Genomic DNA, 14,888 nt, shown 5'->3' with positions numbered 1-14,888 from the left:
CTAAGTGAAAATGATTCCTTCAACCACATTAAAAATTTGAAATTTAGCCTTCTTATAATCCTTTACTATATTTGGAGTGTAGTTCGATTTGGTTCGAATGACCTTATATAATTGTTGAGTTCAATTCAATTTTCTAATAGAACTGTATTATAAACAACCTTCCATAAAATATAATCTTCCACCCTAAATGAAACTGTTGTCAAATTGAATTACAAACAGTAATAATAATAAATAGAAAGAAAGCAATTTTGAGAACAAAACAATGAATCATTTAATTATAGCTTGACATTGCAGGTGCATAATTTTCAATCTCACAAAGTGACCCTACAATGTGTTAGGAATACTCATACAATGTTCCATTAGAATTATTACTCAGACTTCCAAGTCTTCCTTGAGAGTTCTCTACTATCTTGCTATAATCATTAACTAGAAAATATTTTGTTATAATCATTACATTTGAAATCAACATTACTTGTCTAAGTATTAACACTTTAGACTCATCAATTTTTAGGGTCCTTTGCACAACACAATTTTTACCATTACTTGTCTTTATGAGTTGTATCATAAAATCAAATGGAAATTTCTTTACCCACCTCCTAACCTTCTTAGTCACCTCTGGTGAATTTACCAAAATACCCCTTGTTTCGGAAGTTCATTTCCGAAAACGTACTTTTATTGAAAAAAAAGGTGTTTTCGGAAATGTATCTCCGAAAACGTGTTTTTTTTAATGAAAAACATTGATTTCGGAGATGCATCTCTGAAATAAAGGTGTTTTTCAGAAAATTGGTGTATTCGGAAGTTCATCTCCGAATTCACCCCCTTGGAGGAATTCGGAAATGTACTTTCGAAATAAGGTCTGGACAGAAGAAAAATAACAAACAAGAATGATTCGCTTTATTTAATCGGATGAAGATTACATCGATCACATTACATAAGATTAAAGTTACATATTGTTAAACACGGGTAGGTGAGGATGAGTCAACATTTTGATAACGTCGTCCTCCGATCTTTGAAGTTTCGCGTCTAATCGATCGGACCCTTCAAAGAAAATCGGTCGAAAGTTGTCCACAAAACCGCTAAATCTTCGTCGTTCTTCATCTCAAAAGGTGTGAACTCAATGTCTCCCTCGTCGTTAAGCGATGGCGAGCGGTACTCGAGCTTGACAACCTTTCGATTTTCGGGATATTGCAATAGCGTGTTGAGTGACGTTATCAACTCCGCAAACGGCGTGTCGCGCGAGAAGCGAAATTGGAACGGCATCAGGTAGCCGGTGGTGAAGTAGACGAATGCTAGGTGGGGGTAGGTTTGTGTCATTTGTGTTTTCTGGTGTGAAGAGGATGAAGAAGAGTGTGTTGTATTTATAGACTTATTGGAGCAATGATGGCCCAACAAACCTTATCCTGCTCAGTGGTCTTTTCGGAAATGAGCTTCCGAAAATTGGAGGCAGACAAGTATATTTCGGAAGTTCATTTCCGAATTATGCAGAAACAGAGGTAAATTTTGCATTTTGTTGATTGCTTAGTGTTTTGTGTAAAAAATACAAAAGGAATTCAAAATAGACATAAATTAGACAGTGATTACATAAAACATACTTATACTATATATGTATTGAATCGGTCCGATTTTACATGATAAACAACAATACATACAAAAATGGTCATTACAAACAAAAAACGATCCGGAACAAACTAAAATTCACCGAACCAATCGGTGGATCCTAAATCCAAAATAGGTATGTTCTTCGACCGCTCTCTATTTTGCTTGCGCTCTTGGCTCATCATTTCTTCAAACTCCGCCATTCTTGAAACGAAAGGATCCGGCCAAGTCTCCGCCTCATTTGAATGATGTGTCGTCCATTGACAAGAAGTAGCTGGTATAGGACACCCCGGTTTCAAAAACACTTGGACGAAGTGCCGCGATCTTAGATTTTTTTTTTATGGGAAAATAATTTCATTAAGAAACAGCAGCTGGAACACCATGAGGGTCCTCCAAAGATGGATAGACCCCAATCCAAGTCTTAGAACCTACCACATAAGCTAATTTAGCCAAATTATGGGCTTGAAAATTACAGTTTCTGCTGTGAAATAAAAGAGAAGAGGAACTAAATCTAGAGAGCATAGATTTAATATCAACAACCACAGGATCCAAAGCTGCACACTTTTGAATATCATTGACACAGTCCATAACCACCTTTGCATCAAACTTTATCACTATTCTCTCCAGCCGCAGCGCCGTTGCCAAATCAAGACCCCACCTGATAGCCATCGCCTCCCCAACTACTACATCAACTGACACATTTTCTCTTTTGCAGGCAGATAAGGAGATGTTATGATGAAGATCTTTAATAATGCATCCCATGGTCAAAGTGCCAGAAACAGAAAAACTTGCATCTACATGGATGAAATGGACCTCCTTCTTGCTTTGCTCTAGGGCAATACTATCCAGGTTCTCCCTTCTGCTAGCCACGTTCCAATTGTTGAATTCCCCTACGCTAATCACAGCTTCCGCCGCCACTGAGACTGGCAAAGAGACCTTAGCTTGGTATAATTTGGAGTTACGAGCCAGCCAGATTCTATACACCAGGGTGCAGAGGACTTGCAAGCTAAACACGTCTCCACAAGTAAGAAAACTCAGAAGCCAAACATTGAACTCCAGATGAGAAGGGATTCTATAACTTAGGATTGAGGAGAAACATACAGCCTTAGCAAAGTCACACTCTAAGAATAGATGTTGGACAGATTCCACATCCTTATTGCAGAGAGAACAAGTAGGATCGAGACTGATACCTTTTTTCATAAGATTATGCTTTGTGGGCAGAATGTTTCTAGCGGCTCTCCAGAGGAAGTTCTTCACTCTGATATGGACTGGAATTCTCCATATTTGCTGCCACAGCTTGCAAGGAGGACTAGCCGGTCCAGGCATCAAAGAATTTTTTACCTGCAGACTGAGATGATAAGCAGATCTAACCGTATACTCACCAGACTTTTCAAAGTGCCAAATCATTTTGTCTCTCAAAGGACCTCTTGCCAGGGGAATACTAACAATCTGGACAGCTTCCTCATGATCAAAGGCTTGAAAAATTATGTCTCTTTTCCAAATTTTTAAGTCTTCATCAATCAGATCCGCAACCCTGCTATCTTCTGGAAGCATCCTTCTATGTGATTGAACTTTGAATCCAGTACTTGAAGGCAGCCACCTATCCTCATAAACTTTTATCTGGTTGCCATCCCCTATTCTCCATCTCGATCCCTTATGAACTATCTCCCTTGCGCTGAGTATGCTTCTCCATGCATAGATTGGGGAGAAACCACTACAGCTTCTATCCACTGATGATCTTGGAAAATATCTCCCTTTGAAAACCCTTCCCACTAGAGAATTTTCACATTCCATCAATCTCCAATATTGCTTGCCCAGGAGACTCTTGTTAAAGTCACTGATGCCACGAAAACCTAATCCGCCACTGTTTTTAGCTTTTGACAGTTTATCCCAACTCAGCCAATGAACCTTCCTCTCTCCATTTTTAGACCCCCACCAAAACCTTGCCAACATAGCTTCAATCTCATTACAAATGGTTTCTGGCAGTTTATAGCAGCTCATAACATAAGTTGGTATCGCCTGGGCAACTGATTTAATCAATACTTCCTTACCAGCTCTAGACAAGAATTGTTCCTTCCATCCTTTAATTTTCTTCCACACTCTATCAACTACGAGTGAGAACACTTCCTTCTTCGATCTACCAAATATCACCGGTAAGCCGAGGTATCTTGTATGGCTGGCAACAGTCTTTACACCCATCCTTGCATGGATCATATTTTTATCCTCTTCACGAAGATTTTGACTGAAAGATACTTCTGACTTATCAAGGTTGACAACTTGACCTGAAGCATTCTGGTAGGAGATGAGAGTTGACATAATTGTATCAGCTTCTTGTAGCGTGGCTCTTGAAAACAAAAGGCTGTCATCTGCGAAAAACAGATGTGTGAGAATTGGAGCCTGTCTCGCAACTTGAATTCCATGCGTTCTTCTCGCCATAGCTTCCTTCTTCAACATACCTGAAAGAACATCAGCGCAAATTATAAATAAATACGGGGAGAGTGGGTCTCCTTGCCTAAGACCCCTCTCCGGAGTGAAGGTTCTGCTAGGCTGACCGTTTATAAGAATCTTGTAGGACACGGTAGAGATGCACTGGCTAATCAAGTTGACTAAACTAATTGGGAAACCCATCGCTGAGAGAACATCCACCACAAAGGTCCATTCCAATCTATCATAGGCCTTGGACATATCTAACTTCAGAGCCATCACCCCTTTCTTTCCTTTTTTCTTTTTCTTCATCCAGTGGAAGCATTCCGTGGCCACCAACGCATTGTCCGTAATAAGCCTCCCGCTGACAAATCCGATCTGTTCTTCATCAATTATATCCGGCAGAATCCTTTTTATACGGTTAGCTATTATCTTGGAAACCAACTTCATCACCACATTGCACAAACTGATTGGCCTGAAATCCTTTGGTGTAGCAGAATTTTTACATTTGGGGATAAGAACGATGTGAGTGCAATTGATGTCGCTTGGATCCCTGTTGTTGTTGAGAATGTCCAACACTAAACTACACACCTCTTGACCAACTATGTGCCAGTATTTATGGAAGAATAAAGCCGGAAGACCGTCTGGTCCAGGTGCCTTTAGAGGACTCATTTGGTTTAGGGCTTCCTGGACTTCCATGGCTGTAAATCTACCTTCACACAACCTGAAATGTTCCTTAGTGACTTTTCCTCGCACAACAGAGCACACTTCAGTAGTGTTATCTGGTAAAGAGGAAATGAACAAGTCAGAAAAATAATTAAGCAGCAACCTTTCCACATTCTCGTCTCCACGCCACCAAAAACCCGCATCATCTTTAAGTTTCTGAATCGCATTAGTCTTCCTTCGTTGCTCCGCTTTCTTATGGAAAAATTTCCAATTTTTATCTCCGTGTTGTAACCAGACTACCCTGCTCCTCTGCCTCCAAAGGACTTCTTCAGCATGTAGCAGATTATTTCGTTGAGATTCTAGTGCTTTATGAGAAGCAATTGCTTCCTCACTAGAGTCCCAATTGGAATCTTCCTGCAACATGGCTTCAATACGTCTCAGCTCTTGTTTAATAGCACTAACCCTATACTCTTTGAAATAGTCCTCAATGCCTTGAATACTTGCAATTTTTGAGACACCATTCCCAGGGACACTATTCCACATCTCACGGACCTTTGTCTCACATCTTTTATCTCTGCTCCAGACCTCTTCAAAGTGAAATAAGTGTTTCCTTCTATTGTTACTGTTGCCTAAATCCACCTCCAAGTCGATCCTGAGCACTGCATGATCCGAGCCAAACCTTGGTAAATGTAAGACTTTAACTGGTGAGAATCTATTTGAAAAGCTTTGGGAAGCAGCAGCCCTATCTAGGCGACAGTGGATATTATTCTGTCCCCTCCTGCCATTAGTCCAAGTATAAGGATGCCCTTGAAAACCTAGATCACTTACACCACACAATTCCAGCACTTGTCTACCAATTAAGAGTTGAGAAGATGTCCTAGAATTCCCTCCCACCTTCTCCTGTTCAGATACAATATCGTTCAGGTCCCCAAAGCAAACAACTCTATCACCACCTTTGCTGACCACCTCCTGAATAAGATCCCAAGTAAGCTTCTTGTTTGGCTCTTCAGGGTGTCCATAAACACCATTGAAAAACCAGTTTTGCTGGTCCACCTCATCCCCCACCGATCCACCAATGTGGTTTGCAGAGTAGGAGAGGATATGCAGCTGAATGCTTTCCTTCCAAAAGAGAATCAAACCTCCAGCTCTTTACCTCCCTATTCCTCGACAATCCACACTAAAACAACACTTGTATCCACTTTTGAACTTGATTCTCTGAACCTCATCCTTCTTTAAGCGAGACTCCATGATAAACATGAGGTCGGGATTTTCCAAAAGGGTGAGCCTTAGCAAGGCTCGAACTGCACGGGGACTCCCCAACCCCCTGTAGTTCCAACTCAGGATCTTCATTTGTCTAGGCGGTGTTGGTCCTCCAACACCACCTCTGGTTTTGTTGTAGCGGTTCCTTGTTGCCCTTCTACTCCTTTCATCCTCTTCTCCATAACACCATGGCTCTCAACAGTTCCATCGATAATCATGACATCCACCAGGTTTCTTTTCCCAATTTCCATCTCCACTTTCTTTTTCGCCTCCTGAGTACCTTTCCTAACAACTTGCCTGCGTGTCCATTTCTTTTTCTTCAAAGCACCATCCTTTTGAGCTTTACCCGATGTTTGTCCTATGTTTGAGATGTCAACTGCACCAAAGGATTCTGCCATTGCCTCTACCTCCAACACATTCCTTTTTAGATGTCCTTCATGTGCCTTTGGATCCCCCTCCTTATCACCAGCTTCCAAAGTTAGACAAGTATTCTTCTGGTTTACCTCACCTTCGTCTCCTTCCTTCCCTTTACCTTTCTCTTCGCACCTGCTCTGGCCTGAAGATAAATTAAATAGGCTTTTGTTGCAAGAACTTGAATTAGACTCCTTCTTTTTTTGCTCTTCATGAGTCCTGGGCAAGGGAGATGCACGAAGCCACGCTCCGTACGATAAGTCTGGTTCCTCCAAGTTTTCAAAGCCTTCTTCGCTGAGCTCATCTACTTCCTCACAGTCTTTCAGTTGGTGGCCAATCTTTCCACACACAAAGCAGAAAGTGGGCAATCTCTCATATTTGAAGTGTACTCTTAGGTTCTTCTCTTTAAATCGAGCCACTGTCCCCCTTTTGAGTGGTTTCTTTAGATCCATTTTCACTTTTAGCCTCAGAAACCGCCCATTTCTATGAGCCTCCTTTTGATCCATTTCTTCGAACTCCCCCAAGATTCCTCCAAGCTTCTTGGCCATTGCTTCCTTTCTGAGCATCAGGGGCAGCTCGTAAACTCTTACCCAAAAGGTTCCGAAATGCATATTGATTTCTGAAGGTTGTTCCTCTCCGGACACTCTAGCCAACACTAAGAGGTTCCTGTCAAAACTCCAAGGTCCATTCTTCAAAACCCCTTACAGATCTCTTTTGGTAGCAAAACGAAAGAGAAAAAGATTTTTACTCAGCTCCTGCACTTTAGCTGGGTTTTTGAGTTTCCAGGCTCCTAGCATTGTGTTAATAAAGGCTCGAGAGTTGAAGGGATTGTCGGTCCATAGTCTCGCCGCCAAAGTCCTTTGAAAGACTTCGTCCTCACATGCTTCCTCAATCTCTGTCGTGACACCTTCTTCTTCTTCCTTTGATAGCTGAAACTCCTTCCATTTCTCCATTTTGGGGGAAACAACCACAACAACACAGGTTGAAAAACAAGAAGCAGAGGGAAAAGGAGAACAAAAACAACTTCCAACTTGCGGGAGGGTATTAGAAATAGAGACTAGTTACATATTATTCCTAGTTAGATAATAATATATATAGATGTAACCACCTCATTAAAATCTAATTTTTTCATTCACTTTGTAAGACTCTAATATCATCAATACAAAGTGTTGAAGCTTTTCTCTCCCTATTTCCATATATGTCATGTTTACTAACACATTTTACGGGGTTTGGAACTATAGAAATACTAAGTGTTTTGGTAAAAGCGTATATGATATGAACATAGGTTCCAAATAATATATAGGGGGTGGTATAGTAACAAGCTTAGAGCTCACATTACAAAATTGATGTTGTAATTCTTGTTTCTTTTTATTCTTTTTTGTCATTGTGTGGGCTGAATCTTTTGATCCCCACGCTTGTAATTAGTTTTTTGAATCAATATATATTGTTTTGTTCAAAAAATAATATTTAATTATTATGATATTGAATATAAATTAAATATATTTATAAAGAACTCCTATTTTGATTGTTATATGAATATTATAAAATATTTAATATATGAAAATTTGTAATATTAAAATAGGTTATCAATACAATTTTATTGTTAATATTTTGAGAGAAAATATTTTGAATTATTTAAAATTAGTTATAGAATGATTTATATATTTTTTCTGCATCATATAACCTATTATAGGTAAATTGAAGATATAGGAGAAACGTGTGATATTTTCTATTTTATTTTATTGAAAATTTATGTTAAAAAATTATGAATAAATTATTAGAGATAAGTGTACAAATAATATAATTTAGTTAGTGATATTGAATAACATGCAATATATTTATTTAAAATTCCTATTTTAGATTGTTATGTGAATATTAAATAAGAATTTTTTTATAAGAAAGAGGGATAAAGCCGAAAACAACAAGCAAACTAACCACAGACGCCAGTCTAATGGTAACTAAACCCTTGTAATCATTATCTAACAATGACATAGTAAGATAATATTAATCTCTAAGTAACATTAAACATTAACTAACTAGCGCATCAATAAACTTGTTTGCTTTCTCATTCGAGAAAACCAATTTAACCTCTTTATGGGGCTCAATTAATCGACGAATTTGTTTAAAAAGAGCATGACATGTGTTACTTCTCGATACTCCTTTCATTAACACCTTCATAACCACCATAGAATCCACATTAATCTCAACCCTATTCAAAAGCATTACACCAACCAATGAATTTAGCACATCCATCAATCCAGTTATCTCTACTATCTTTGATAACTCCACCACACGCAAGTTATTATTATCCTAACACGCACTATTTGTGTTTAGCTTAACCATACTATTCAGAGGCGGTTTCCAACCAATCAAACTAAGTGAAAATGATTCCTTCAACCACATTAAAAATTTGAAATTTAGCCTTCTTATAATCCTTTACTATATTTGAAGTGTAGTTCGATTTGGTTCGAATGACCTTATATAATTGTTGAGTTCAATTCAATTTTCTAATAGAACTGTATTATAAACAACCTTCCATAAAATATTATCTTCCACCCTAAATGAAACTGTTGTCAAATTGAATTACAAACAGTAATAATAATAAATAGAAAGAAAGCAATTTTGAGAATAAAACAATGAATCATTTAATTATAGCTTGACATTGCAGGTGCATAATTTTCAATCTCACAAAGTGACCCTACAATGTGTTAGGAATACTCATACAATGTTCCATTAGAATTATTACTCAGACTTCCAAGTCTTCCTTGAGAGTTCTCTACTATCTTGCTATAATCATTAACTAGAAAATATTTTGTTATAATCATTACATTTGAAATCAACATTACTTGTCTAAGTATTAACACTTTAGACTCATCAATTTTTAGGGTCCTTTGCACAACACAATTTTTACCATTACTTGTCTTTATGAGTTGTATCATAAAATCAAATGGAAATTTCTTTACCCACCTCCTAACCTTCTTAGTCACCTCTGGTGAATTTACCAAAATACCCCTTGTTTCGGAAGTTCATTTCTGAAAACGTACTTTTATTGAAAAAAAAGGTGTTTTCGGAAATGTATCTCCGAAAACGTGTTTTTTTTAATGAAAAACATTGATTTCGGAGATGCATCTCCGAAATAAAGGTGTTTTTCAGAAAATTGGTGTATTCGGAAGTTCATCTCCGAATTCACCCCCTTGGAGGAATTCGGAAATGTACTTTCGAAATAAGGTCTGGACAGAAGAAAAATAACAAACAAGAACGATTCGCTTTATTTAATCGGATGAAGATTACATCGATCACATTACATAAGATTAAAGTTACATATTGTTAAACACGGGTAGGTGAGGATGAGTCAACATTTTGATAACGTCGTCCTCCGATCTTTGAAGTTTCGCGTCTAATCGATCGGACCCTTCAAAGAAAATCGGTCGAAAGTTGTCCACAAAACCGCTAAATCTTCGTCGTTCTTCATCTCAAAAGGTGTGAACTCAATGTCTCCCTCGTCGTTAAGCGATGGCGAGCGGTACTCGAGCTTGACAACCTTTCGATTTTCGGGATATTGCAATAGCGTGTTGAGTGACGTTATCAACTCCGCAAAAGGCGTGTCGCGCGAGAAGCGAAATTGGAACGGCATCAGGTAGCCGGTGGTGAAGTAGACGAATGCTAGGTGGGGGTAGGTTTGTGTCATTTGTGTTTTCTGGTGTGAAGAGGATGAAGAAGAGTGTGTTGTATTTATAGACTTATTGGAGCAATGATGGCCCAACAAACCTTATCCTGCTCAGTGGTCTTTTCGGAAATGAACTTCCGAAAATTGGAGGCAGACAAGTATATTTCGGAAGTTCATTTCCGAATTATGCAGAAACAGAGGTAAATTTTGCATTTTGTTGATTGCTTAGTGTTTTGTGTAAAAAATACAAAAGGAATTCAAAATAGACATAAATTAGACAATGATTACATAAAACATACTTATACTATATATGTATTGAATCAGTCCGATTTTACATGATAAACAACAATACATACAAAAATGGTCATTACAAACAAAAAACAATTCAGAACAAACTAAAATTCACCGAACCAACCAATCGGTGGATCCTAAATCCAAAATAGGTATGTTCTTCGACCGCTCTCTATTTTGCTTGCGCTCTTGGCTCATCATTTCTTCAAACTCCGCCATTCTTGAAACGAAAGGATCCGGCCAAGTCTCCACCTCATTTGAATGATGTTCCGTCCATTGACAAGAAGTAGCCGGTATAGGACACCCCGGTTTCAAAAACACTTGGACGAAGTGCCGCGATCTTAGATACCCGATGCATATGATGCGGCTCGACGCGTCCAATAACGGTCGACTATGAAGTGGAAAGAATGTCTCACTTAGTCCAAAGCTTATCAAATCGACACAGACCCGATCATATGCACTTGCTATTAGATGACCCATATCGGGGAATGACATCCACTTCGAAACCGGAGCGATACCGGTAAGTGATGGAACAAGTGAATCATGTAGTTTCGCAAATGACCGTTAAACGCCACAAATCATCAACCCTCCGAGTAGCACGCAACTTAAACGGACACCCGCGCTTTCTCGATCACGTGCCTTCGTGTTTTAGCACCCGGTTTGATTGTACATAACTCCCACCCCGTTCGCAATTCAAAACTACGAAAGCTTTCCGCCTACTATTTCCATTGTCGGACCTTAAAATAACAATTCCAAATTCAAGTTTACTAGCTTCGTTACGAACCCACTCAAGCAATTGTTCACGACTACCGAAGCTCCGATCATTTGTAAATTGTTGCCGTACATCAACCGCATTGATCATAGATTTAACGTCGATAACCGGATCGTTATTAACGTTGACAATTTTCGGAACTACTGCGTCATCGTCTTGCACAATGTTGTCCGGATGCACCATACCCAACATATGCAAAAATTAGCGAAATTGGCCAAAACAATTTTTTTTTAACTGCCAGGGCTTATTTCGGAAGTTCATTTCCGGAATTTGTTAGGTAACATATTTCGGAAATGAACTTCCGAACCATCGCAGGTTTCAGCAGAACTTTATTGAATCAATGTAGTGAAATAGGGGATGAAATGAGAGATGTTTACCTCAAATTGTAGTTTTCTATGCTCCCTTTAACGTGATCAACGGTTTGAAACTTGATTTCAGGACGAAAAATGAATGGAGATTGATTGAGTTTTGGAGAGGGTTTGGAGAAGTTTTGGAGAAAAAAATGATGAAATAGTGAAGGAGGGAAAATTGTATATGCATAAATGTTTTCAGAAATGAACTTCCAAAATATTCACGGTTTTGAATTTTTTTTGACTTCGGAAATGCATCTCCGAAAACACCACTTTTTTGGTGTTTTCGGAGATGCATTTCCGAAGTCAAAAAAAATCTTAAAAAAAAATAACTTCGGAGATGCATCTCCGAAGCAGGGGCAATTGGGGGATTTCGCTGGGGGTGACCCCATAGGGAGGTGGGTAAAAGAAAAAACCAAATCAGATACTAGAGAAGTAAAACGTGTTGTATAATGCTCTTCAATGATTTTTTGAACGTCATCTGTCCTGTCATGTTTTCGAAGAAATGGATGGTACATTATTGGAAACTTGTGGATAAAATTCTCTGCATGATTTTTCCATGGATGCAACAACTAAAACAATTCTCTGCATGATCTTGCATTCCTTTTTTTCTTTTCAAAACAATATTGCTTTAGTATTTAACCGTTTGTGAAAATAACAACTACTAATAAAAGAGAAAAATAGAAACATATGAGGTTTTTTTCACTTCATAATAATTAAGAATTAGAGCGGTTGTAAAATTGTTTTTGTAATTTTATTATATTTATAAATAATATTTTAAAAAGTCCGAAATGTCAAGGAAGTTAAAATTAATAATAAGAATGTCACTAAAGTCAGAAAGCATACTTTAAAAAATAGTATTTGTACATTTATAATAGATGCTACATCACATCTTAAAAAAAATTAATTCATTATTAACATGACAAATTTGTTGGTAGAAATTTGTTGTTAGAATGAAATTATAATAGTTAATTTTTTTTAAAAAAATTGTATTTAACTTATTTAGTAGAACTATAGATAGTGCATTTGATTTCAATGTGAATTATAAATTAGGAATTTTAGAAATAATTCAAGTAATGCGTGGACCATGGCGTGATTTTTAAGTTTTCTAAAAACATATTTGATTATGACTTAATGGAGAGACGTTTAATGGTGAGGACTAGGTTACCCCATCAAAACTAGGGGGTAAATTACCCATGTTTATATTGACAAATAAAATAACGCCATTTGTAATTCTTTTTAAATGATTATTATTATTATTTTATTAAATAATTAATTTATATATATGTTTAATTGTTTTTATCTTTAATGTTATTACAGTTTATCTATTTTATCCTTTAATTAAAAAAATGAAAAACAGATTAATGGAAAATTAAATGCGTTAATTTTTTTCCCCTTTCATCTAAAATTCCTAACAACCTCCGCTTTTACCGTGTTACCAATCTAAATTTCCAAGAATCCTCTCTTCCACCATGTTAATTCACTGCATCTCTTCAATTCAAAGGCACACAAGATCATGTCGGTGCCGGTGAAAGAGGCCACGTGCCGATGCTGATACATATGTCATCGCCGAGTTTAACCGGTAACTCATCATCTACGAGGAACCACCGAAGTTATCTCAGGAATCCTCCGTGTCCGAGATCATGCTATTTATCCATTAGTGTCGCCAAAAAGGTTTCTTTCCCTTTCTTCTTCTCCATCAATTTCAACTTACAATGTTAATACTCTAGGTTTAATCTTACTACTCCTAATTCGTTATTGCTGTGAAATCAGATTTTTTAGATGACTTATGTTAGTTATTTCCAACTGGGTTTCATATTGTTTGTTTTTAACTTGGACCTTACTTACGTTTGAAAATCCAGTCCTTCATCCGCCTCAGAAGCATGGAATATCGAATACAACGTGGCAAGCGTTATGTTGTATCCGTTTGAGGCAAATTTCAAATTTTTAATGCTTTAGCTTTCTAGACTTTAGTTCTTGTGTTGATTTTGTGTTTGATTGTGCTGTTGATTTTTTTTTAGCAGTGCAGACAGGCAAAACTCACATATTCAGGGAGGTTATCGGCAACAGTTTGTCTTCAATATGAGGGCGATCTTGCTATTTTACGAGACACTTTTAGTTTTGGCCAGTTTCCCATAGTGCTAAAGGTTTGTTACTTTCAAATTTTTTGGCTTATGAAAATGTCGTCATATCTATAGTCAAATTAGTAGTGAATATTGCAAAGTTACTCCCATAAGCAACAAATTTTTTTCCCAATGAACTCAAATATAAAGTAAAATTCTACTATAATTATTATATTTAATTATAGTTAATGTCCCTATTCCAAATTTACACTTAAATTAATTGATTAAGTTTTCTAATTTTTTCATATTCTATGTGTTTTTAACTATTATGAAAGCAAAAAATAAGAGTGAAATTGGAAAGAGTGTGCTTTTTTCTCATGGCCTAAATGCACATAATCCACTTAAAGGTTTTTTTTCTAGCTTAGATACAAGACAGAGGAAGCATATTTTCTTTTTGTTGAAGTAACAGTGATTTGTTTGTATTTTTATTATCCTCATAATAATTAATAAATGATTCTTAATTTCTTTGTAGTATTGGCTTGTTTTTGTTCTAATGAAGTGAAAGTATTGGGAAGTGGTAGTAACCTTAGTAAAAATAGCATTAAATTAGCTATTAGTTATCTATCTTTGAAAATAATGAATAAATAAATATGAATACTTTTGTTCTAATGCAGTCAGCTATTCTATTTATAAAGTTTAAGATAATTACATATGTTTGTTACATTGACGGTGAAGTATTTCATGATTTTTCTACCCTGTTTTCACTGCTCTAAAAGTGCATCACTCCATCATTTTTACGAAGAATTTCAAACACTGATCAGGAACATTCCAATTTGACTTGGCAGCCAATAATCTCACACACATTGATAACTTTGAGTCAGACGATCTATCAAACAACGGCGTATTCATCTCATTCAACAACTGATAAAATTTCTGCGCTTCCTCATTCGGCAACTCTTCCCCACCAAAATCTTCAGGTTGATCATAGGTCACGTTCACACCAAAAGCATCCTCAACCATGTCAGCAATCAGATTAAAGTTTTCCTCATATTCCATAGGCGGCCGACTACTTGAAGCATGCGCGTTGCTAGTCTCTGGTACGTTACTAGGCAGTTCTTCACCGTTAAACGTCCAAACCCAATAATTTGCAATCAAATACCTTCTATGCAAATGAGATGTTATTTCCTGTGGGTCACTAATTATTGGTCTACATTCACATTTAAGACAGGGACACCTAACTCCTCCTTCGCTTCGACATAATTCCTGAGCAAACGCCCATTCTTCTCCTACTATAAAATTGGGTTTAAGTCTCATTCTTCCTGGAAATGTGCTATCGTACATCCAACTACGATAATACCGATAATATTCCATACTGCATATTTATACAA

General features: G+C 37.2%; 1 protein-coding gene across 6 annotated transcripts; it reads left to right on the top strand.

The window, feature by feature from the left end:
- Positions 1 to 12,829: 12,829 nt before the first annotated feature.
- On the top strand, positions 12,830 to 14,888 carry LOC131611455 (uncharacterized). Of its 6 annotated transcripts, none has more exons than XR_009286914.1 (4): positions 12,830 to 13,111; positions 13,462 to 13,584; positions 14,346 to 14,597; positions 14,729 to 14,888. XR_009286914.1 is itself a non-coding variant. In XM_058883476.1 (3 exons), exons 1-3 carry the CDS (start codon positions 12,986 to 12,988, stop codon positions 14,535 to 14,537), a joined length of 441 nt encoding a protein of 146 aa, XP_058739459.1. In that variant the 5' UTR covers positions 12,830 to 12,985; the 3' UTR covers positions 14,538 to 14,888. The 6 variants fall into 6 exon arrangements, 4 of the variants coding, with proteins under 4 accessions (XP_058739459.1, XP_058739457.1, XP_058739458.1 ...); XR_009286913.1 differs by having other exon boundaries at positions 14,725 to 14,888; XM_058883476.1 differs by having other exon boundaries at positions 14,346 to 14,888.

The sequence above is a fragment of the Vicia villosa genome, linkage group LG6 (genome assembly GCF_029867415.1).
Source record: "Vicia villosa cultivar HV-30 ecotype Madison, WI linkage group LG6, Vvil1.0, whole genome shotgun sequence".
Lineage (NCBI taxonomy): Eukaryota > Viridiplantae > Streptophyta > Magnoliopsida > Fabales > Fabaceae > Vicia > Vicia villosa.
This window is presented reverse-complemented; position numbering and strand designations above follow the sequence as displayed.

Bases quoted from the DNA above. Each gene is read 5' to 3' on its own strand.
- LOC131611455 (XM_058883473.1), top strand. From the start codon at position 12,986: ATGCTGATACATATGTCATCGCCGAGTTTAACCGGTAACTCATCATCT. The intron at 13,112-13,458 runs GTTTCTTTCCCT...ATTTTTTTTTAG, and splicing joins CCATTAGTGTCGCCAAAAAG to CAGTGCAGACAGGCAAAACT. The intron at 13,585-14,321 runs GTTTGTTACTTT...AACACTGATCAG, and splicing joins AGTTTCCCATAGTGCTAAAG to GAACATTCCAATTTGACTTG.